This window comes from Nothoprocta perdicaria, unplaced genomic scaffold (assembly GCF_003342845.1).
Source record: "Nothoprocta perdicaria isolate Ctin4 unplaced genomic scaffold, notPer1 scaffold_25, whole genome shotgun sequence".
Classification (NCBI taxonomy): domain Eukaryota; kingdom Metazoa; phylum Chordata; class Aves; order Tinamiformes; family Tinamidae; genus Nothoprocta; species Nothoprocta perdicaria.
Genome location: NW_020455477.1, coordinates 5,505,236 through 5,527,170, shown reverse-complemented (window position 1 = coordinate 5,527,170; position 21,935 = coordinate 5,505,236). Strand labels below are relative to the sequence as shown.

At 37.7% G+C, this 21,935-nt stretch overlaps 1 protein-coding gene across 1 annotated transcript in view; it reads left to right on the top strand.

Annotated features, from left to right (window-relative positions):
• Positions 1 to 21,935, top strand: part of PLOD2 (procollagen-lysine,2-oxoglutarate 5-dioxygenase 2) — a 30,336-nt gene that overhangs the window by 1,267 nt on the left and 7,134 nt on the right. The window contains exons 2-12 of the mRNA XM_026040095.1: positions 413 to 549; positions 3,678 to 3,841; positions 5,050 to 5,162; positions 6,850 to 6,913; positions 7,648 to 7,745; positions 9,733 to 9,834; positions 13,789 to 13,914; positions 14,938 to 15,059; positions 19,197 to 19,301; positions 20,393 to 20,518; positions 21,787 to 21,928. Coding sequence (XP_025895880.1) covers positions 413 to 549; positions 3,678 to 3,841; positions 5,050 to 5,162; positions 6,850 to 6,913; positions 7,648 to 7,745; positions 9,733 to 9,834; positions 13,789 to 13,914; positions 14,938 to 15,059; positions 19,197 to 19,301; positions 20,393 to 20,518; positions 21,787 to 21,928 — 1,299 coding nt within the window. The remainder of the gene's footprint in view (positions 1 to 412; positions 550 to 3,677; positions 3,842 to 5,049; positions 5,163 to 6,849; positions 6,914 to 7,647; positions 7,746 to 9,732; positions 9,835 to 13,788; positions 13,915 to 14,937; positions 15,060 to 19,196; positions 19,302 to 20,392; positions 20,519 to 21,786; positions 21,929 to 21,935) is intronic.

Genomic DNA, 21,935 nt, shown 5'->3' with positions numbered 1-21,935 from the left:
TTTTTTTTTTTTTTTTAATACTGTTTCCCCAAGCTCTCTTATGCCTCCTGTTCTTAAAAATCACTATATTGACTGTTAAATGCCTCATTCAGAATGTTTCTGTGTTAGAAATTTGGAAACAATTACTCACATTTTTTCCTTTTTCTAAATAAGATGTGTTTGAGTAAGTGGTGGTCAAAGGCAATCTCTCGATTCTTATTTGGTTAAGAAATGTCTCTCTCATGTTTCTGAAATGATGTCATCGTGCTGAATACCACTTCAGACATGGAAAACTTAAGATGTTGGAAACGCTGGCTTGCTGTGCTTTAATGTGCTGCTTCTGCTTTAACATCTGTTTTCAATAAGGGTCTGCTTTAAAAAAAAAACTCTTGTTTTTTGGGTACAAGCAAAAACTGCTTTTCTCTTGTTGCAGGTACTTGGAAAAGGTGAAGAGTGGAGAGGTGGGGAGTTAGCTAACTCAATTGGTGGAGGGCAGAAAGTTCGGCTGCTGAAAGAAGCAATAGAGAGCTACGCTGATCAAGAGGACTTGGTTATAATGTTTGTTGAATGGTGAGAAAATCTGGCTTGTTGTCTTTACATTTTATTCTGGGTAGGCTCTCAAAAGCAGCTGCTGTAACATGCTGAAAGTTGCATGCTGGTTTTTTTCCTCTCTGTTTATTTGAGAATTTGCTTCCATTTTTCTCCATTCATGAATATCAGAGTGCATTTGAAGCAATTGTTATTTTATTTAATGGATTTTCAAATGTAAGAATTCTTTGTAGTACAGCTCCCTTGATGAGGAAAGAAAAGTTATTAGGAGCTGACAAGTTTTTAGGTAAGTGCTTACCGCTCCATGATCCATTGCTGTAGCTGAAGGACGTGCTGCAAGGTGGGAGTGTTTGTTCCAGCAACAACAGCATTAGAGGAGGTAGGAAACCAGCTCATGGTTGTCAGCAAGATCCTCCACCTTAGCAATAAGAAGATGTGGTCACAGCACTAGGCAGCGAGAAGAACAGTTTTTTCTCTATATGGACAAATATGAAAACTGGTTATCAGCTCAAATTCTTCTTGAGTAGAACAGGTTCTATCTAAGCACAAGCTGATGCGGATGAATGAGAGARTGCAGAGCACAGTGTGTGTTGTACCAAAGATGCATGCTCCATCAGSCTGAAGCAGTGCTTGTTGTAAAAGTCACAAGATCTAAGTCTCCCAAGTTCTTGAGGATCATAAGCCCCAGCATATTTTGATTTAAAGCTAATGGAACTGATTCCCCAATGAAAAAAAAATGTTAGTGTGAGTCTAGCAATATGCTTTGTTTCTAATGAGCGTTTTCGTTTCCAAGAATCCTGATTTGTAAATGTGATGCTCATCAACATAGCAATAACTTGGAAGGATAAATATAACAAACTTCTTTTCTTTTTCCAAGTGTTTTTCGTTATATTTATTGTGAATAATTTTGAATAGTAAGTTGAATAAAAGGAAATGTCTTATTTACTTGTTGTAACTAGTCAAATAAAAGAGTTTTGAGCTTTTACAGCCTGCCTTTTCCTGGTTATATACTTCCAACTCCATCAACAAATTCTGAAGCCCCCTTCAAAATTAAGATACAGCAAGTCGAGGGCGTAACTTGAAGCCCATTTTCAGATGTTCTTGAAAGTACGGCCCAGAGGAGAACCTTCCCTCACGGTAGAGATGCCCTGCTGTGTATAGTATGTAACCTGAAGTTGCAGGTAAGCAAGGCAAACGATGAACTTTCAGGGTTTGCTTGGCCATAGAAGTGATACTGTTGCCTATTGCAGCTGAGGAGGAGAGTGGCATTGAGGAGCTGGAAGCTTGAAGAGATCCAGCCCGCTTGCCCATGTGAGCACTGAGCCTGCAGGTCCACCCCTTTACAGAATAGGGCCATGACAATCAGTAGGAAGTTTAGATTCAGGGTGGATTTATACTGCTGCAAGGCATCCAATAGTGTGTAGGGTTTAAAATAATTGTCAGTGCAGTTTAGCTGCTCTGAAGTGACCTCTGCACAGTGATTTCTATTATAAACTGTCCTGCATTCAGCAGTGTGTCTCTTCTGTGAGCAGAGCATGTGGCTAGCCCAGCACATTGCTCAACTTTGGCTTTCTTTTCCAGAATGAGTCTCTGGGAAGCGATGTTCCAGGGGATTTGGGTTCCTTCCTGCAGCTGTAAGTCTGTGCAGCAGCAGCACAAGCTTGATCAAAGAGGAGGAGAGCAGTCTGCCATCAGCTATTAGGTTAAAGCCTCAGACAAATCTCCATTTTTGTCAGCCGTCTTCCACTTGTCTCCTGGTTCTTGCTTGTTCCTAAGGCTCTTTTTGGCTTTCAGTCAGGCTACCCCAATTTGAATGGAAAAGCGAGGGAATTTTATTTTTGTATATCTGGGCAGAAACAGGCAGTTTTTACAGAACTGGAGCAACTCCAAAATGTACAGTATTATTTTTTTCATAAGTTCAGCTGCCAAAGTTACAGAAAAACAAAACAGTGAGAGTTTTCAGAAACCCACTTACTTTATATAGACGGCATAACAAACTTCCTCTCTGGAGTTCATACTGTGCTCTGTGGTGGAAATCTTCCCTTTCACATTCATAAGCCAGCTGTTCYTCAGTTCTCACAGGCCAAAGGCATGAAGTGCCCTTTGAAGAAAGAGCGTGTTACATGATTTCAGAAGTGAAATCAGGAAGTATTGGAAGTCAGTAAGGGCTGGTCTCTTGACGTTTTTGCTGAGTAATACATTGCTCTAGAAGTTGTGCTTACTGTAGAGGTACTGCAGTTGAAGGTGCTGTAGTTAGTACCGTTTGAAAGAACAGAATCTTGGTCAGAATAAGGAAAGTTTGGTCTACTGAACTCTTGAGTAGAGCTACAGATTTTGCAGGTATAACATTCCTCTGCCYTGTAGGGCAGCCCTGTTTCAGGGTTAGTAATTTTCATTGACGTGAGTACAAAAAATGGAACTTTATATAGGGACRCTTCAATTTTTTTATACTCCCTTTGGAGTTTTTAGATAGTTTGATAACATGAAACCACTAGGTTTGTGATATTACACTCTTAATGTAATATGACCTTTGCTAAATCCGTGTATGTTTTGGGAGAATGCTGATCTTCAGCTTTGCATTAAAGAGAATTTAGGGATAGAGGCCATTTTGAGAGATGAATCTTCTACCTTCAGGTCTTTGCCCTTATCTGGGGCTGGAAGTCAAACCTGATGAACACATAAATGCTGAGGAAGTTTCTGAGGTCTCTAGCAGATTAAAGAGGGTGAAGCAGAACTCCATGTATTATGGGAATGCTGCACAACTGAAATTTGTCAATAAGTACACTTTATTAAGAAATATCTAAGAACAAAGTTAATATGACTTTTCAGAAGAAAGTCGGTACCATTGTGGTTTGGAACAAGTGAGAGGCACCGAAATTGTTTTTTAGCCCTGTTGTGTTTCATCTATTAGGGCTTTTTGTTTGTGTTTTGTATATGAACATATATGAAACAGAAAAATCAATATCTGTGGACCAAAAAAATCTGAAGTGAAGAAGTGCATAAAATGTGGAAGGTTCAGACAAATGACTGTAAAGAGAAGAAGTCATGTTACATATCTGCATTTCATGCTGAAAATCTGAATAATCCAGGCAGTTTTTGAACACAAAAGTGTCAAACTAATCTAATGGTCATCTTTTCTTTATTTTCAGCTATGATGTTATCTTTGCGGGAGGACCTGAAGAATTGCTCGAGAAATTTCAGGAAGCTAATCATAAAGTTGTGTTTGCAGCAGATGGACTGATTTGGCCAGATAAAAGGCTAGCTGACAAATATCCTTTTGTCCGGAGTGGAAAACGATTCCTGAACTCAGGAGGCAAGTGTGACTCTCGGACACTCACTCTTGGAGACTTAGACATGGCTAATGTCTGCCATTTTTTTTTGTATTTGTATGTGTAATTGTTCTTGAACTCCATAAGTATGAAACTGAGGATTGGTTTGGTGGGTTTTTCTTTTATTTCCTCTCCATAGGTGCTCTTCCATGCTTCAGAATATGCTTACATCAGGAGTGTTTACTGGCAATAACRCCGTGAAAAGCATGTACATCGCATAGAGCAAAGGGCATAACTCAGCCTTGTAATGAAGTATGATACAGGGGTCACCCACTTGTCTCCAGCTGAATCTGTTGTAGAAACAATCTCAACATTCAAGCCTTGTCYGAGAATTAAGTGCTATTAATAGGCACAGTTTATTAGCAGGGCACTGAATTTCCTAACTTGGCCACATTGTGGATCTCCGCCCGCAGGCAGTATAGATGTGCTAGTAACCCTGTCCCACTTGTTAGCATAGCTTGAGGAGTTAGATCTGAGAGAAAAATGTGAATTTATTCCCATTAATCTCAATGAAGTGTTAATTCTGGAGTCCCTGGTTCTTTAAATGCCAGCTTTGTTACTAATTTTGCAGCTGATTAATGCTTGTATCCACCCACACTGTTTCCCTGTTTGAGAGCGGCACGTAGCTTTTCCTAGAAGTTCTGGGTACGTGCTCCTTGGCACTGTGCACATCTGGGAATGGTCCTGTTTCCTTCCCCCTCTTTTCTCACCTATCTTCCTTGTCTTTTCTGTTTTGGCATAAGTGTGACACATACCAGGTTTGAGCTGAATTCCCTGTATGGGAATATGGCAGTATTAGACTTCTTGCTTCTCTGCCAGCAGGAAACGATCGATGAAAATCATTTGATGAAGCTTTTTATTTTTATTCTTCCCTCTCCGCCGTCCCATAGACGAACAGTTTCAAGGTTGGRAGTTCACAGGACCATCCCAAACAAATCACACGTTCCTTTTTTTCCCCCTTAAAATAGTATTAGTATAGAAGTAACTCTTAATTTTGAGCTCTTTAAAACATAGATAATATGTATCACCCCTGGAAAATGTAATTTTGGAGCCGTGTTGCATGCATTTTACTTTTCCTTTGCTGGCACCAGTGGTTGGAATGGAGTCCCTGACTGGTGTAACAGAATTGGCAGAGTACCTTGGCAGAGTACTACTTTTTATAGAAATAACTTATGTGTGTGTGTGATTGCAGGATTTATTGGTTATGCTCCGTATATAAATCGTATCGTACAGCAATGGAACCTGCAGGATAATGACGATGACCAGCTGTTTTATACCAAAATCTATGTTGACCCACTGGCAAGGGTAGGTAGTGGCTGACTTTCTCATTTCCATGTGCTTAAGCAACATGTTGCTTTTCATAAAACCTCAGAAGATAAAAGCTAAAGCAGTGCAGTCTCCTCCTTTCTGCCTGCCTTGCTGACAGTTGTGCTTGTCCTCCAGAGGTTCCTACTGCCACAGTGATGAACTGGTCTCTGAGGGGTCGTGACTTGAAATATTATTTTGGACTGTCTGCGGATCCAGGCAGGTTGTGCTTCGCTGTTAGAAGTAACAACTCTGAGGTATATGACTAGACACGTTCATCTCCACGAGCATCCCACGTGTGCCGCAGTCTGACAGCCAGAGAACGTGGCAATTTTTCRGGGCGTCCCAGAACTTTTTGCCGATCCAGTGTTTTATTTTTTGGCTTGCTGCCCTTTCAGATTCTGCTGGAAGCTTCCTCTGACTCCTTTGATTTTTATGTTAATATGCTCAACAAGACCACGTTGTAAATTTTTGGTGAAGGCTTCTCTGTGCTCTAGCTTAACGTGCAGAGTAGCAGGGAGGTATGCATTAAAGCACAGTGAGTGACAGAAGCACAGCCTTGATCCTGAGAAAAGGACTAAAGGGATAAGGGACTAAGAGTGTATCAATGAAACAGCAACTGGATTTAGAAGCTGATTTTTGTWGATTTTTGAGATTGACTGTGAGTCCTTGTGTGCTTAAGGGAGGTGTGAATTCTGTGAAGTATATACRGGTTTAGTAAAGTGTGCTTGAAACACAGGGCATGTTTAGGTCCAGGTACAGAGACGTTTGTCCTGGCGTTATGGAAGCTGTCAGGTCCTAGACATGAGGTTGCAAGGGCGTGATGCAGAGACTCTACAGCTGACACTGCACTGAAGTCAAAAGCAATATAATGAGCCGTCTAAGCAGAGTCCTCTGGACAGAAAAAAAAAAGTTGTATCTCTGCACAGTGCTGCAAAATGTCTACATGGTGCTAGTTTTAGTACTCTGATAATCATATGGTCATATCCAGATCCACWAGTGTAGAATGTGTAAGGAAACCTTGAAGGAGCAGAATAAAGTATGTTATCTACTTAAGTGKTTTTTTTTWWTWTTTTWTTTTWTTTTTTAAGTGTATATAGTTGCTTTGTCCTTTGGTCGACATCTTAAAACTTTGGTAGAACAATTTAAATTATGTAAGAATGTAAGAAGGACCAGACATAACTTAGTACAAGGAACACATTTTAAAGTTGTGGGTGATTTATATCTTACCATTCTAGGTAGATTTAGCTTTTATGTTTTTGAAACCTTGAAATGCAGGGCATTTTGATTTAAAAACTGCCAGTATGCTTTGTTGCTTGGTCAAGATTTTTAATTCTTTTTCTATTTATGTGTTTAAAGATAAATTTCTATTTATGTGTTTAAAGATAGATTTTCTTTGACTTGCACTGCCAAACTGCAGTTTCTTTGGAAAGTCATGACCTGTATCCTTGATGATTTTTTTTCTAGTTATAAAAGCTGCTGGCAGTTTTCACTGTACAGCTGAATTAGCGAGAAATACAGAAACATTTGAACAGCATAAAATTACAAATTATATCTAAGTTATGCAAAATAASAGTTTTGCTTGCTTACTTGCTGTCACTGCAGTATACCTTTTYGCATTACAGTGAAGTCTTTAAAGTTGTAAAGCCTTTGCAATACTTCACTATCTATGCTACTTTTATTTCAGGAACGTATTAACATTACTTTGGATCATAAATGTGCCATTTTCCAGACCCTAAATGGAGCTGTAGGTAAGTATAAGATTTGCATGTTTTGTGTTTTATTGCCTACTTTTGCCTCAACAAATATACATCCTTTTTTTTAAAAAAAAAAAAAAAAGTCTTTGTATGGGCAAAACTGATGAGCAGATTAATCAAAGCTCTTTGGAGTTTAACACTAAACAGTCTTTTTTTATGAGTGAGATAATTTTAAAACCTAAATGAAGTTAGGAATGAAGAACCATCTTTCCATCTTCCTTTCATAAATGTGATTACAGGAATAAGGATGGCTATGAAATTGTATTTTAGATGCAGGCAAGCAACTATATACAATGAAATGGGAAGGAGGAAAAATGCAGAATTTTCTTTATTTAATGATCATAAATTTAAAATGGAAAAAGCTTCCTCCTCTTCCATTTTTGCAAATTCCCTTCCTTAACTTTAATCTTCAATTATAGCTCAAAGTTCAAATTAAGATCACATCTCAATAAATATTCTTTTGCAAGACYAATTTTGTATTTTCTAAGATTTTCTTCAAATATGAAAGGATGCTGATGGTAAACTTCCAAGTTTAATGTAACTTTTTTGGCMTAAAGAGTTAGATTAGAATTCAAGTTTTATTTAAATAAATAAAAGGATAGGTAACATTTAGTAATAGTGGCAATTGTGCATATTGTTGTTTCAACAAGAGTTTAGAGAAGTCTGAAATTTTAGTTTTTGCCTAAACACTGTACCTTTGACTACTGCACAGTTCTCTTGATTTGCAGATGAAGTTCACTTGCAATTTGAAGAAGGAAAAGTAAGAGCTAGGAATTCGATATATGAGACGTTGCCAATCACCATTCATGGAAATGGTCCGACTAAAGTGAGTGACAGTTCTTTTTCTGCAAAGACTGCAATTTTAGTAACGGCAAAAACARTGGAGGAGCTTGAAACAATCTTAGCACACACCATCACTGCTTATTTGTAATTGATGTTGATAAGAATTGCAGGGATAAACCAGTCTCAGAGGCTTTCGATGGTCAATAAACCATCCTCACGTTAATCTGTTGTCACTGTAACTCGATATTGATCCTGAAGCTCATTCTGCTCCCAAATTCATTGCAGCACTGGCCCTTAAAAGCAAATAAGATTATGTTCATTTTGTTCACTATCCCAAAACCATTCGTGAAACCGTAGTTAAGAATGTCTCTTTGGTTATGAAATGCTAAGCAGAAGAGTAGATTTTTAGGGGGAAGAGAAGTTAACCTAGAGTTACAGAAATGTGTCCRATCCACCATAGACCTCATGAAGTATATATATTGCTGGCTTGTACCATTGAATCTTCAGTGTCTTTGATCACTGCCTGCTGAGTACCCATGGTTCCTTAAGTCTGGGACCACAGGAGAGCTCAACTTGCTCCCTGAAATTGTTGGTTTGGCAGCTTTGCTCCATTTAGAAGGACCTGTCAGTGTCAGTAGTCTGAAGGACCTGGCACGGTCCCTGTGGGAGGAAGAATGGCTGTATTTTGGCTATGTGGCAGTTGCACTTTTTGTCCTATGGCCAAGTTGTGTCACGGCATCCCATTTTTGATTGCCTCGGTTAGCTCCCAGATGCCACGACTCTGTGAGTTCTTCTGAGTGCATCTTCCTTGTGGTGCGTTGTGCAGAAAAGCTTAGTCGAACCAAGTATGCAACTTGTATCAGCATGCCAGCAACTGCTCATTCTTAGCTCTTTGCACTGTATTTCATCTTCTGAATCTCTGAACGTACTGCTGTTGTAATCTGTTTGCCTTATAATTACTCAGCAGTGCTGAATTATAAGACCAACTTATTCCATGCTGCATCAGTGCATTTGGCTCAATTTGAATGCCAAATCAGTTGTCATCATTGGCTTTGCTGACTTTTTGTCTGACTTTTTGTACTGACTTTTGCTGACTTTTTGTACTTTATTGTACATCTGGCAAATTAAATTCAAGCAGTTCTATTTGTAACTTCCCTAGAATGGTTCATATGCATGAACAAACCAGTAAAACTGTGTTAAAATGCAAATTGAGTACTAGATTGGCATGTTTTATCCCTGTGTAAGATGCCTCTCTATCCTTGCAGTTTTTGATATAGATAGTGGAGAAGGAAAGAGCAGCAGCTTCTCTTGGTCAGACTTTCCCCAGGCTTTCCCTGCCTCTTAATCATTGCAAAAGGCAGTAGAGTGAAGTCCTTTTCAACCCAGGAGGGCATGGCAGCCCAGGCAGCCCATCCACAAAAAAAAGTAGCAAATACCTTGTTCGGTGCCAATTCCAAGTCTGTTAAGAAGCTAGATGCTGTTTTAAAGCACATCCYGCTGTTTTGGCAAGCAAGGCCAACATTCAGAAGCCAAGTAAAAGCCTGTATCCAGTTGGCTTTGTCATCTGGATATATATCTTGCATGTTTTCTATGGGCCTTTCATAAGGCCACTCTTACTTTATATGTAAAGTGTTGATCATTCTCAAGTTCAGGAAGAGAATTAAAAATATGAATTTTTTTTTTTTTTGGCTTGAAATCATGAAGGATATCTTGCAAGAAATCTATAGATGATACCTTGGAGGCCAAACAGGCATTTAGATGGTAATTTTTAATCCTTTCAGCAGTCGTTTACCTGAAGTGGAGCCAAACTGAATATCCTCTATATTGTGTAAACAAAAAAGAAAGCTTTTATCTCCTGCTTTTATGTTTGTTTTATTTTAGATAAGAAGATAGTACAGTCAATTATGTTTAGTTCAGTCAATTATCTTTAGGTATGAGGGATTTCAGAGGTTAATACTGACTTGCTTAAAGATGCAAATCAGCATCTGCATTCACATTTCATTAGCCTTAATTGTTTGTTTGTTTACCAGATTCACTTGAACTATTTGGGAAACTATATCCCCAATGCTTGGACGCRGGAAACTGGATGCAGTATTTGTGATTTAGACTTGCTAGACCTATCARCAGTAAAGGTAAGAAATCCTCTTAGTATAACAATAGCTTTTTGAATGGTATATATCTTTTTTAATAAGTATATAGTGATTTCTGAGTCAAACTGACTGCAGAATGTAATGTTAGACTTTCTATAAACCTCAGGATATATTATTTTTCTGTATGTGAGATTTTAATTTACTGGAAGAGTAGTTTTAGCAAAATTTCATGTAGACTGTATTTTAATGTAGGTTACCTATAGTCAATATTAAGCATATTTGAAAGAGCCCTCCTTTCCTGTTTCTATGGATTGTTCAYGAATTGTGCAAGATTCTGATAAGTTGAATTTTTGGGAAGCTTAAAAACTCTTTAAGCATTGTAGTCTTTTAGTGAAGATTTATCCAATAATAGAATATTTATCAATTTAATACTTTGTGTTACAAATAAAGATGAGCAGTTACCTGCTGATTACACTTATAATTCTTGAAGGGGCTAGAGGAATAGTCCCAGCACTTAAAATTTTTATTGCRTTAACTTGATCTGTGACAGAGATCTGTACTGTTGAACATACATGTGAACATTTACCTGTATCATAGATCTGATGTAGTAATTGAGATCTGAAATCAGCTCACAACACTTAGAGCTTGCATAGCACAAACATACACAGGCACACACGWGTGTGTGTGTATCTGTGTCTGTGTATCCAACTTTTAGGAATTAATTTTTGCTCTTTGGTTACAAGAAYGACACTTCCCTTGTCCTTAAATATTTTTCATTTTTTTACTGAGTACATTTTAGGCAGAATATATGCAAAGATCTACAGTGTAAAAAGTATAATACTTGTACTTAAGATTTTTCTTAAATTGTTTACAGCAACTGTGTATTTTGTTTCTGTTCTGGGGAGAGGATAGAAGAGGAAGGCTTACAGGTCATGAAAAGTGGGGATATCTTGAGAAAGCTGGTGGTTTATGATCCCTGTGACAAAAGGACAAAATGAAAGACTTTCTGGACAATAAGCAACTTATGGATTGGGACATTAATTCAAAAATCCGTTACTGGAATTGTAATCACTTTCTGCCTTTTATACATTTTTTCTTTTTAATTATTGTTTTGCTTTACAAGTACRTTCTACTGAAATTATGGGTGTTTTCAGCCCCAAATCTAACTTAAAAGATTCTTTCCTGACTGTGAGGGCAATTAAAATATGATTGGGGAGTAGCTAGAACCAGAAATAAGAAGTAACTAGCAGGGATTTCCTGGAGAGCTTCCTGTAGTTTGAGCACATCTCTTTAGAAGTTGTCTTCCTTTACTATAATTCATTCTTTGGACTTCATACCTCACTTATTCTGCCAGAAGGAATAGCGAGACTTTTTCTTGGCTTCTGTGGAAGTGTTTACTTTTGGCTTTTCTGAGTACAAGCGATATTTCACTTTCTGAACACACTTTCTGTTCAGGCCTGGCCAGTTGCTGCTTGAAAAGAAATCTTTCGTAAGAAGAGCAAGAGCAGCTGTGAATCTCTACCATGATGCTGTCTGCACTGTTTTATTTAGCTTTCTGTACTGATGTTCTCCTATCTTGGGAGATGTTCGTAGGTTTTTGGTTTTGTTCTTTTTGGAAGGAAGTAGCGGATCAAATCTGTTGATGCTGCCTGCTTCTTAGGGTTTTAGTTGCTTTAGATGAATTCTAGCATGAATTGATATGACGAGTCCAAGTGGTGCTCTCGCAGTATAGGGCGCTCTCGCAATATAAGCCACTCGCTTAAGTGCTGCAAAGCCAACAGGCTCTAGTGAAGAACAAGCAGATGAAATCAGTGCTTTGCAGCAAGGACACAGGCAAATCCTGCCTCGGTGCTGGCTGGGGCTGGTGTGCACGAGGCAGACGTGCTGGAAGAAGTGCCTTGGTTTCCTGCCAGCCGCTCCGCGATGGATGAGCAGCAAATCCAAACGCACGATTCAGGGCTTGCTGTGGAAGCCCTCACAGTTACTGGAGGTAACCTTTCTCCTGGAAAGACTTTTGCCCAAGCGTAACTGGGAAGAAACAAAATCACAGATCTGATATAGTCAAAATTCTGTATGTGAAAATAATAAGKTCTGGCCTAGATTCAGACTATGCAATGATGACTTTTTATCTAGTGAACCAAGGCCTAGATTCATGAATTCTCTGCTTTGAAAAGGAATACTGTGAGAGTAGTTCTTAGGAATTTGTACTCCAATATTTTAAACACTATTTTGCTTTGGTCACACCCCTGAGCTTTCAGTCTACAATACTGAAAGTCGTAGCCAAACAGTTCATTTCCGTGTAGGAAATGAGCCTTAGTAATTCCCAGTTTCCCCCATGACCTTTGCAGGTCCAATCTTCTGAACTGTGTTTTTCTTTTCTTTCTCCCCCTGCCCTAGAAAGGGACATAGGGGCAAGGGACATAGAATTTGGAATTACATTAACTGCAATTTGCTTATTGGTAGCACGTGGGTGTTGTTGGTTTTTGAAGTGGATGGCACACACTGCTTTTCTGATCTCCCTCATTGCTTGCAATGAAGGGTATCAGTTACCATGACACTAGTCTCAGTGGAGTAGTTTCCTGAGAATATTAGTGTTTTAAAGAAAAGCCAGTGTCCATGTTATCCTTATGGAAGAGGATAATTATTAGCTGGCCTCCTTGAATGCACATTAAGTTTGGAGTTTAAGTTGTGACTAGGCGGTAGTCTAGGTAAACATYGGTAGTTAATGTTTCCTTTCAGGTATCCTTGCCAGTATGTTTTTGGATTTCCGATGTAGACACTGACTTTGTGAAATTTTGACATGTTCTGATGTTTTATCCAGACGCTTTTTGAGTGTCTTTGACTTGCTTAGGAAAAACTAACTTGAAATCTTTTATTTCTGTGGTTTCTCTCTAAGACTTCTGAAGTGAGCTAGAGATGTTTATGTTAACTGTCTGTTTTAAATGTGTGAAGAACTGGTTTTGTTTAACCAGAGTATTTATTTGTGTGTGTGAATAAAGGCCTTTGAAGTTTAAATTTCTTCATCTTTAGTAAAGTAATAGTATATTTTAGGAATACATACAAAAATGCTGTCTAGGCTTCAGCAGTGCCCATGTAACCCAGAGATTAATACCCAGGGATTAGAAAATATAATTAAAAAGGGAACAAATATGATTTATAAGCCGTACATGACCTCCTCTCACCACCTTATGATCCATTTTTATTAATCCAATATAGTACTTTTTGTGAGCTTGTAAATAGTATGCAACTTGGCTGCTACTGCTTCCGTTTGTCTGGAGCAAGAATTTACCATCCTAAACAGTGCTAAGTAGTACTGGATAATCTTGAAAATTGCCTTAAGGGACTAAAGGTGGATAAAATTTCACTGTACTTGGGCACAACAAGAAATATCCTACTCAACTCATCAAGGGTCCTCATAAAATCAGTTGGTAGGGAAGCCATGTAGAACCCAGTTGGCTGCAGGGAGAGGGGGTGGTATATGAATGTATATGAAAGTAAAATGGAAAGTATGGCAATCTTCTGCTTAAAGTGCAGTTAAGAAAATATTTGTGGTATTTTTTATTTAGCTACTTTTTAAACATCTCTTCCTATTTTTTCTTGTTAAAATATATATGTTACTATCAAAAATACTGAAATTGACATATAAGATTTCCATGTATTTTTCTAACTATATTTTTGTGTTATATATTTAAAATATATATACATATATATAGTAAGAACTTAWAATCCTTACTGTATTATATACACCAACAGTGTATGTTATTGAAATTTAAAGAGAATTCTACCAATATCAAGTGTATGATCTTTGTAAAGTCCAATAGAGAATACAAATATGGGTGTAGCACTTCTGGGTTAGTCTGGTTTGTGTGTTGGAAAGATCTGTGGCCTGATATAATTGTACAGAAAAGCAACTAGTTTCATGATGTGATAATCTTAGAAAGGAGGCAAGTCTTATTGGTTGTGTCAAAATATCCTTTTTTAAATTTTCTTTTTAAGGAATATCCAAGGGTAAAAATTGGTGTTTTCATTGAACAACCCACCCCTTTCCTACCCAAATTTTTAGACAGACTGTTGACTCTGGACTATCCAAAGGAGACACTCAGTATCTTCATCCATAACAATGTAAGTAGTATCTAACTGTTGTGCAAAGCTCATTTTTTTAGAAGTTATGATGTGAACAAATGTATCTGTGGGGAAGTGTAAGGAAGGAAGTATACCACATACATGTTTAAATTGCATGGAAAGAAGGTTTTTTTCATAATGCAGTATGCAGAAGTAGAAAAAATAGAGCAATTTTATTAATGCAGAACAAARCTGAATGAAATTAAAGCAATGCTTGCCGGAGTCTGTTTATACCAACTGCTTAGATTCTTTCTATTGGTGAGAAAGGCTAAAAKTTTTTTTTAAAGTGTATGCTTCTGGGAAAAGTATAGGTTGACATCAAACAGTAGTTGAAATAGGATTTGCTTTTCATCTTGTTGAGACTCCGGTGCCTTTTCCTTTCTCCTGGTGCTCCTGCTGAGTGCCATGGCTCAGGGTGGTGAGTCTGTGTATGTTCTGAATGGCAGCACAGCAGTGAGGATGATTTTTTTTTCTGGATATTTTTGAAGTTTTTTATTTTTTCTAATTACCTACTTCAGCTGTTGCTGAGAATACCCTGTGAAATCAGCAGCACTTTTCACATTAGTGAGGTTATAGATTGGTGCTGATGTTTAAAGGACTGAACCATAAGAAASATGGGAGGAAAATGTCATTAAACTGTCTCTTCTTTTTAGGCACACACAGTGCTGTTTCCATCATAGACCTATACATCTGAATAACAGAARTAGATTTTTATTTTATTTTATTTTTCTAAGTTTTCAGTCTGTTTGTGAGAGGATGATGAGAGGGAAGGCATTATCATAACATCTGGTGAATCTTTCATCACTGGTCTGGAGACACTGCCTTGATTTCTGCTGCTGAAGTGTTGGATTCTTTTGCTAAAAATTTTGGCGGAAGAGCTTTTAGTGATAGATGTACTAAAACGCTTGCAAATGCTGTTTGCCATCTGTTTGTTTAGAGTAGGATACAGTTTGTGCTTGGATGCTGTGTTTCACAGCAATTTGTACTTTTTGTTTACTCTAAACAATGTTAACATGATTACAGGAGGTTTACCATGAAAAGCACATCAAGAAATTCTGGGAAAAAGCCAAGAACATTATCAGAAATATAAAAATTGTTGGACCTGAAGAAAATCTGAGTCAAGCAGAAGCCAGGAACATGGGAATGTAATTTCTAATTTCTACGTCCTTTATAACAATGCATATGCTAACTTTTTCTTTTTTTAAAAAAAACCTTAATATGTATTATTTTTCATTTTAAATACTAACAATTTTGCATTTTAMAATGCAGTTACGGGGCCTTTGGAGCAAGAAAGCACTAAAAGTACTGTTGAATGTTTTATGGTTTCTGCCCAGTATAGAAAGCTGTTGGTCATGTGTGAAAACATTTTTTCTCTGGTTTGGACTATGCCAATGGTCTGTCATTGTGCCTTCTAATGAAGGCACAGACAATAGTAGACTCTAAGGAAACAAAAGARATGTCAGATTTCAGATTATTCTCATTTTTATTTGCACTAAGTATAATGATCGTCAAAACCTCTGTCATGAGTATGAAGACTCTAAAGTCTTTTTTGTATGTTTTTAAAGAGTACTATCCAAATAAAACATGATACGACACACCAAATTTTAACAAAGTTTGCACAGTGCTTATATGTAACATATGGGTTGAGACTGTTGTAAATAGAAATCCTGATTACACTGTATTCTTGAAAAGTGCATTTGGTGTTATTTTTGTATTCTGAATATCTTCAGGCTCAGTGTTCATAGTATAAACACACATCTTGCATTCCGCATGCATTTAAACCTRTGCTTTCTTGTCCTGACTATCCCTCTCCTCCCCTTGTGTTTCCTTATTTTAAATATAAAATGAAAGTGTAGTTGGATTTGAGCATACAGGTAATGTAATTATGTAGTTTTATAGGTTTCAAAGAGACAGGAATCTCCTTTAGATGTGCTTTAGCAGAAGTTTGTGCTTTCCAGAAAAAGAAGTTTGCAAAAGCAAACTGATGTCATAGATTCACAGAATCACAGAATTCACAGAATATTTAAGGTTGGAAGGGACCTCTACAGATCATCTAGTCCAACCTTCCTGCTCAAGCAGGCACACCTAGAGCATGTGGCACAGGGTGGCATCCAGGYGGGTTTTGAAGACCTCCAGAGTAGGAGACTCCACAACCTCCCTGGGCAGCCTGTTCCACTGCTCTGTCACCCTAACAGTAAAGAAGTTSCTCCTCACCTGGAGACGGAACTTCTTGTGCTTCAGCTTGTGGCCATTACCCCTCGTCCTATTGCTGGCCACCAGTGAGAACAGCTTTTCCCCTTCCTCCCTGCATTCTCCCTTCCTGAACTTACACATATTAATCATATCCCCTCTGAGCCATCTCTTCTCCAGAGAAAACAGGCCCAGCTCACTCAGCCTCTCTTCATACGAGAGAATCTCTTCATCCCTATGGTCAGTCTCACTCTCTTCCCTCTACTGAAGGAGAGAGCTGCTCTTTCTCTATCCGCCTGGCACTCACCTGGCCTCACGCAACCCCTGGCCATTCTTCCTCATTGAGGGGTCTCTTCTTCATTGGCAGCACACTGACCTGTCTCACAGAGCAGCTCACAGCTCTACTGGTGTGTCCATCAACAAGATTATGGAGTTSTACAAGCCAGGATCCCACTTAGATTTTGCTGTCGCCCTTGTGCAGACTTAGTTCTCAGACAGTTCTTTCATTCTTTCATTATTCTTTTCTCTCCTGTCTTCCACTAGTGATGGACCAGAGAAGCTAATGTAAGAAGGTTCATTTCTTTCTTACTCTGAGGTTAAGAATGCAATGTAGGCTGCTAAGGGCATCAACTGAAAGAAGGAAGGATTAGTCCCGAGTCTTTGTGATATTCTTGGAAATTTGTCTGAATGGGGATTTGTTTTACTGAAGCCACTGGAAAACTTGTATTTGGATGATGTCCAAGCCTCTCCCAAAGCTTTTCCAGGAAACATTACAGATGTCTAGTGTAGGAGTGTAACCATCCATTCAGATGTTTATGAAGCATTCTGCCTTTTGTCATGGTCTCTAGAGCAAGTACATTCCACGTTTGCAAACTTTCTGAAGTAGGGTGTGCTTTATGTGGCTGAAGTAGAAYTCCCTGAGTTATGTTTTTCTCCCTTTGTGCTTTGCTATACGGACACCATAAGGCAGAACTTTCAGTGCAACTTATCTCTGTTCTTCTATTTTTATTGTGTCTATATATTTCTATTTCTTCCTTCTTTTAGCCTTCTATTTTTCTACTTCATTTCAGTATAATGGAATTGTATTAGATCTCACCCAAACGGCTTTAAAGTTGTTTCCTCTTGTAATGGAACCATCCTGTTTTATAACTTAATGAAAGCTTCTGACACAACATAATTTTCTTTGACAATCTGTGGCTAATAATAGTAATTTATATTTACATAGAATTCTTTCAAATTCTGCTGTGTAAGAGAGGAATATAAATTATGCTTGTGTAAGAAGGTGATCAGTCATACTTGTGATATRTACCAATGTACCACTGTGTTCATGATCGATATAATTTGAATTGTGTTGCTTCTGTTTTGGAGAGCCTCTTAATTAGAGGCTCTCTCTGAAAGAGAAGTATAGAGTGTTGAGAAAATGTGTAGCATTATGCATATAGAATGAGACAATGCGGAAACATTGAATCATATGTAAATCCTGAGTGTTATTAGTTGTCTCCTTAACGTGGACAAATTTGGCTTCTTAAGCCAAATAAGCTTATCTAGTTTCAGTTCATCTGCCAGCTCTCTTGCATGTTCTTGGTCTGTTCTGCCCTTATTGGTATAACCAGCTTCTCTGGAACAACTGGATTTCTCTTTTCTTCAGAAAATTTAACCTGGAAACATAGCATGTTCATGGAGAAGCCAGTTCCTAAGAAAATTGTTTGCTTTCAATTGCCTTCAGCTGGCTCCCAGAATAACCTCACTTCTCTCTCTTGAACTTTACAATGGGAATAACTTAAAAAGAGTAAGTTGCTTTGAAGGTCCAGTTTCAGTTCTCAGTGGTGTATTTTTTTCTTTTTGGCTCAGTAAAAAATGGTGACAGATCAAGCTGAGGGTCTCAGTAAAAAAGACTCTCTCTTATGTCAAAGTAAATGTGAGAGGAAATAACTTATTTTTAATTTGACCTATAACCATATAGCAACCTTCTAATTGTCTCATTCTTGTGATAAAGAATAACTGAGGCATTTACTTTCATGCTTCCTATTGAAATGAAAGGCCCCTCTTGAGCTTTTGAGATAATTTGGAAGCTGTTGAAAAATCTCTAAATTAGATAATTAGCAAAGACTTGATACAAATCAGCAATACTGTCAAGTAGGAGAGAGGACTTTTGTCATTTTGRGCTGAAAGTGAAAGAATTAGAATAAACTGAAGGCAAATGAAGTAGGATTGAAGGAAAAAGTTAGTTGTAGTCTGTCTTTGCTTGTCTGAGTAGTTTGCCTCTGCCTGCTCATCCCTTGGAGATGCTATTAGTGTTTCTTGTCTTCTAAAACCTTTGTCTGCAGCAGATAAAGTGCTGTCAGGACCCTTTTYCCCAATTCCAGTGCTTTAAGGAAAAAAAAAAATCATCTAAGTTCATTCTTATGTTATTGGCTTTGAAGATAAGTCTTCAACCAGCTGTTACAGAATATGTTATGACATAAAGTACAAAATAACTGTGTAAAATATATTAAGCCATACCAGAAAGTGGAAAAGAACTGATTTTATTGCCTTCTTTACAGAATTAAAAATTCAGAAAGCATAGTTTTTCAATAGTCCCCTTTTCTACAAAACCTGTTCAGACTTTATGCTCTTGATTTTTTTTTTGTTTCTTTCTTTTCTGAAAAGTATCAGAAACACAATTATTTAAGACTTCTCTGATTTTTTTTAAAGCATTTTTAAAGCATTTTTTTTTTAAGCAGTTTGCTGTCTGGGAGATCTTGTTGGATTTTGACCTAGACCTGAGTTTTGGCTGTCATGTGTGCTTCCTGAAAATCAGGGGGGCTGCTAAGTCTCTTCTTAGAGCTCCAATTTCATGTTGATAAACTACTAGTTTAACTCACTGAAGGTCAGTTAGGATTCCTCCAGGAATTTGGTTTGGATTTTTAAATCTGCTTTTAGTGTATCTATTGTAATCTTAAGACATCTTTCTTTTACTGTGCTACTTTCCAGAGGGATTTAATGTAAGATATGACTTTTTTTTCATTGTTGTTGTTTTATTTACTTTTGTATTTCATGCTCTGAACTTCTGTGGACATGTGTGAGCTAACCTTTCCTTTTTCTCTTTATAGGGACCTTTGTCGACAGGATAAAGCGTGTGAATATTACTTCAGCATAGATGCAGATGTTGTATTGACAAACCCAAAGACTCTAAAATTATTGATAGAGCAGAACAGGTGTAGTATGTCTCTTGGCTTTACTGAACTTCTTCCAGGCTCAAAGAATTTTCTGAGTGTTCTTTTTTTGTCATTGTTTCCTTTCTCAGCGGGGTGTTATTGTAAGAAAATGCAGATTAATTCTCTCTTTTTGACCTTCTGCAGTGGTTGTTTTGTTCTAACTGTTGCCACTGGCTTCCTGGCTAAGGAACAGTTGTGTTCACCTTTGCTATATAGCAGTAAACACATTAAGCTGTTCCAGTGGAAAACTGAAACTAATCTTACATGCTTTGGGGGTTAATGTACCTTTATTCAGCTACATTAAACCAAAAATGTTGGTGTTTCATGAGAAAATTGTTTCAAGATACAAAAACCTGTCTGTTCTTGCAGAATTAGAGCCTCTTGTCYGCTTGCAGTGTTTGATTGCTATGCTTAATAACAGGCTTGCAAGGAGCAATGCTCAAAGCATTTTGTTTTTGTCAAGCAGCAATTCCTGATGTGAATTTCAAATATTTGAAAGCTGTTCTAAAGACAGCAGTATGGTGTAAATACTGCTTTATGGAATGATTTGAGATTTCAAGAACTGATGACATAGTCATGCATAAAAGAAAAAAGAAGTATGGTTTATTGTTGATGTTGCTGTATTTCTGCTCACTTTTTTACAGTACAGATTTTTTTTTTTAAATAGTTTATGTAAAAGTTTGGGAATAGACCCTTTTCTTGGAACTAAGGCAGATCCCTCACTTAGGAACGAGCCTGGAAATATTCAAGCACACCACATGGGAAGTTGAATTATCAGCGTCTGTATTAAGCTACTGGTGAGAAGGAGTAGTGCTTAGATAAAGATACAGCTGCCCTGTATGTAAAGATACAGCTGCCCATGCCATCAGTGTCATGTCTAATGTTCTCTGTAAAAAATCTGGTTTTACAAAGAGAAGATAAAAGTCAGATATAGGTCCTGGAAGAAGCAGAATTTTTTTCTAGTCAATTTAACTTTCCCCTTTTGACTTTGTGTTGAACTTTAGGAAAGCTGGAACAATTTGGTTTCAAGAAGTTTCACTAGACTAAGTATGACAGCTTGTCTTTTCTCATTATTAAATGTCATTTTGCAGAAAGATACTGGCTCCACTTGTAACTCGGCATGGAAAGCTTTGGTCTAATTTCTGGGGTGCTTTGAGCCCGGATGGCTACTATGCTCGATCAGAGGACTATATTGATATTGTCCAAGGGAACAGAGTGTAAGTAATTGTGAGTTAATGTTTGAGATCATGGCACTCGTACTGTTTTTAGCAACATATGCTTATTTTCCATAACATCTTATGTGAGTTATGTTGTTTATTTTTTTTTCAACTTCTTAGATACGTTTTCATTTTCCCTTTGCTTACATTTCCCAGCCTGAAGCAGAAAAAGTGTGTTTCATGCAGTGAGGTAGTGCTAGGAATAAGTCATGACTGATATCTGTCTGATTATGTCCACTTACTCTGAGTGTTTTATATAAGAAAAGGCAAAACAAGGAAATAGCAAAGCAAAAGGGTTATAGTTTCTGTCTGTGTCCCAGAAACCTCATTCAAAAGRAGTCACTGATGCATGCCTCAAATGGCTATAAGTACTACTGCTATTCTGGGCAAGTAGAGTATTTAATCATCACATAACAAACAAGTTCTAGTTGTTCAGTTCATGTGCTGCTTGTCTATTGTGTCAGGACTATCCTACAGGTCTCTTAAAGGCCGTGAAACAAAATATTTCTGAAGTTACACCCTCCCCTGTATGCCCTTCCTTAAATGAATGCAGTTTAAACTGATCTAAGCTTGGTTTTGACATGCAGTCACATTTTTTTCCTTGCCCTGAAAAAACAAAAAGAAAAAGTCTGAAGCAGATTGACCATTTGAACAGGGCTGGCTCTTTCTGCTTTGCACGGAAAGATGTGCTCTTGGCTGTATGAGACTTGGCACAGAGGAGGAGGAAAATCTGCAAGGCATGCAGTGTACAAGAGCAATGCTTACTTGTTGATATTGGCCCAATTCACGTCAATATATGGCCTGCTGTGGTCAAGGGTATTTCTGTAAGAAGGTCAGAGAAACTGTGTGAAGCCTCAGCACAATGTTTAAAATCTTCTAAAAAGTCTGTTTTAGCATTGTTTTCTTTATCTGGCAGTGCAGAGTAATACTACAGTATAAAGGAATTTGATTGATAGACTTAACTGTGCAAACATGAAGTACATTTGTAGCTGAAACTTTCCTTGGAGAATTTGACTTTTTTTATGAAGTATTGTCATGAAAAGAGAAAAACGGAGTTACTGCCTACGCCTACATTTGGGATGTGATCCCTTTATGTCCAGTTGTAGTTTTTCACATGTCTTGGGAAGCCTTCAACTGCATTGCCTTGAAGCTCACTTCATCTTGTCAACAGAAATGCTGATTTAGGAGAATACACAACAAATCACAGCCTCAGTGACTAAGTTAATTCTATTCTTTTTTTTTTTTTTTTTTTTTTTTTTTTTTTTCAGAGGAGTGTGGAATATTCCTTATATGGCTAATATATATTTAATTAAGGGACAAACTCTCAGATCAGAGATGAAAGAGAAAAACTACTTCATGCGTGATAAGTTGGATCCCGATATGGCTCTCTGCAGGAATGCCAGGGAAATGGTAAGGT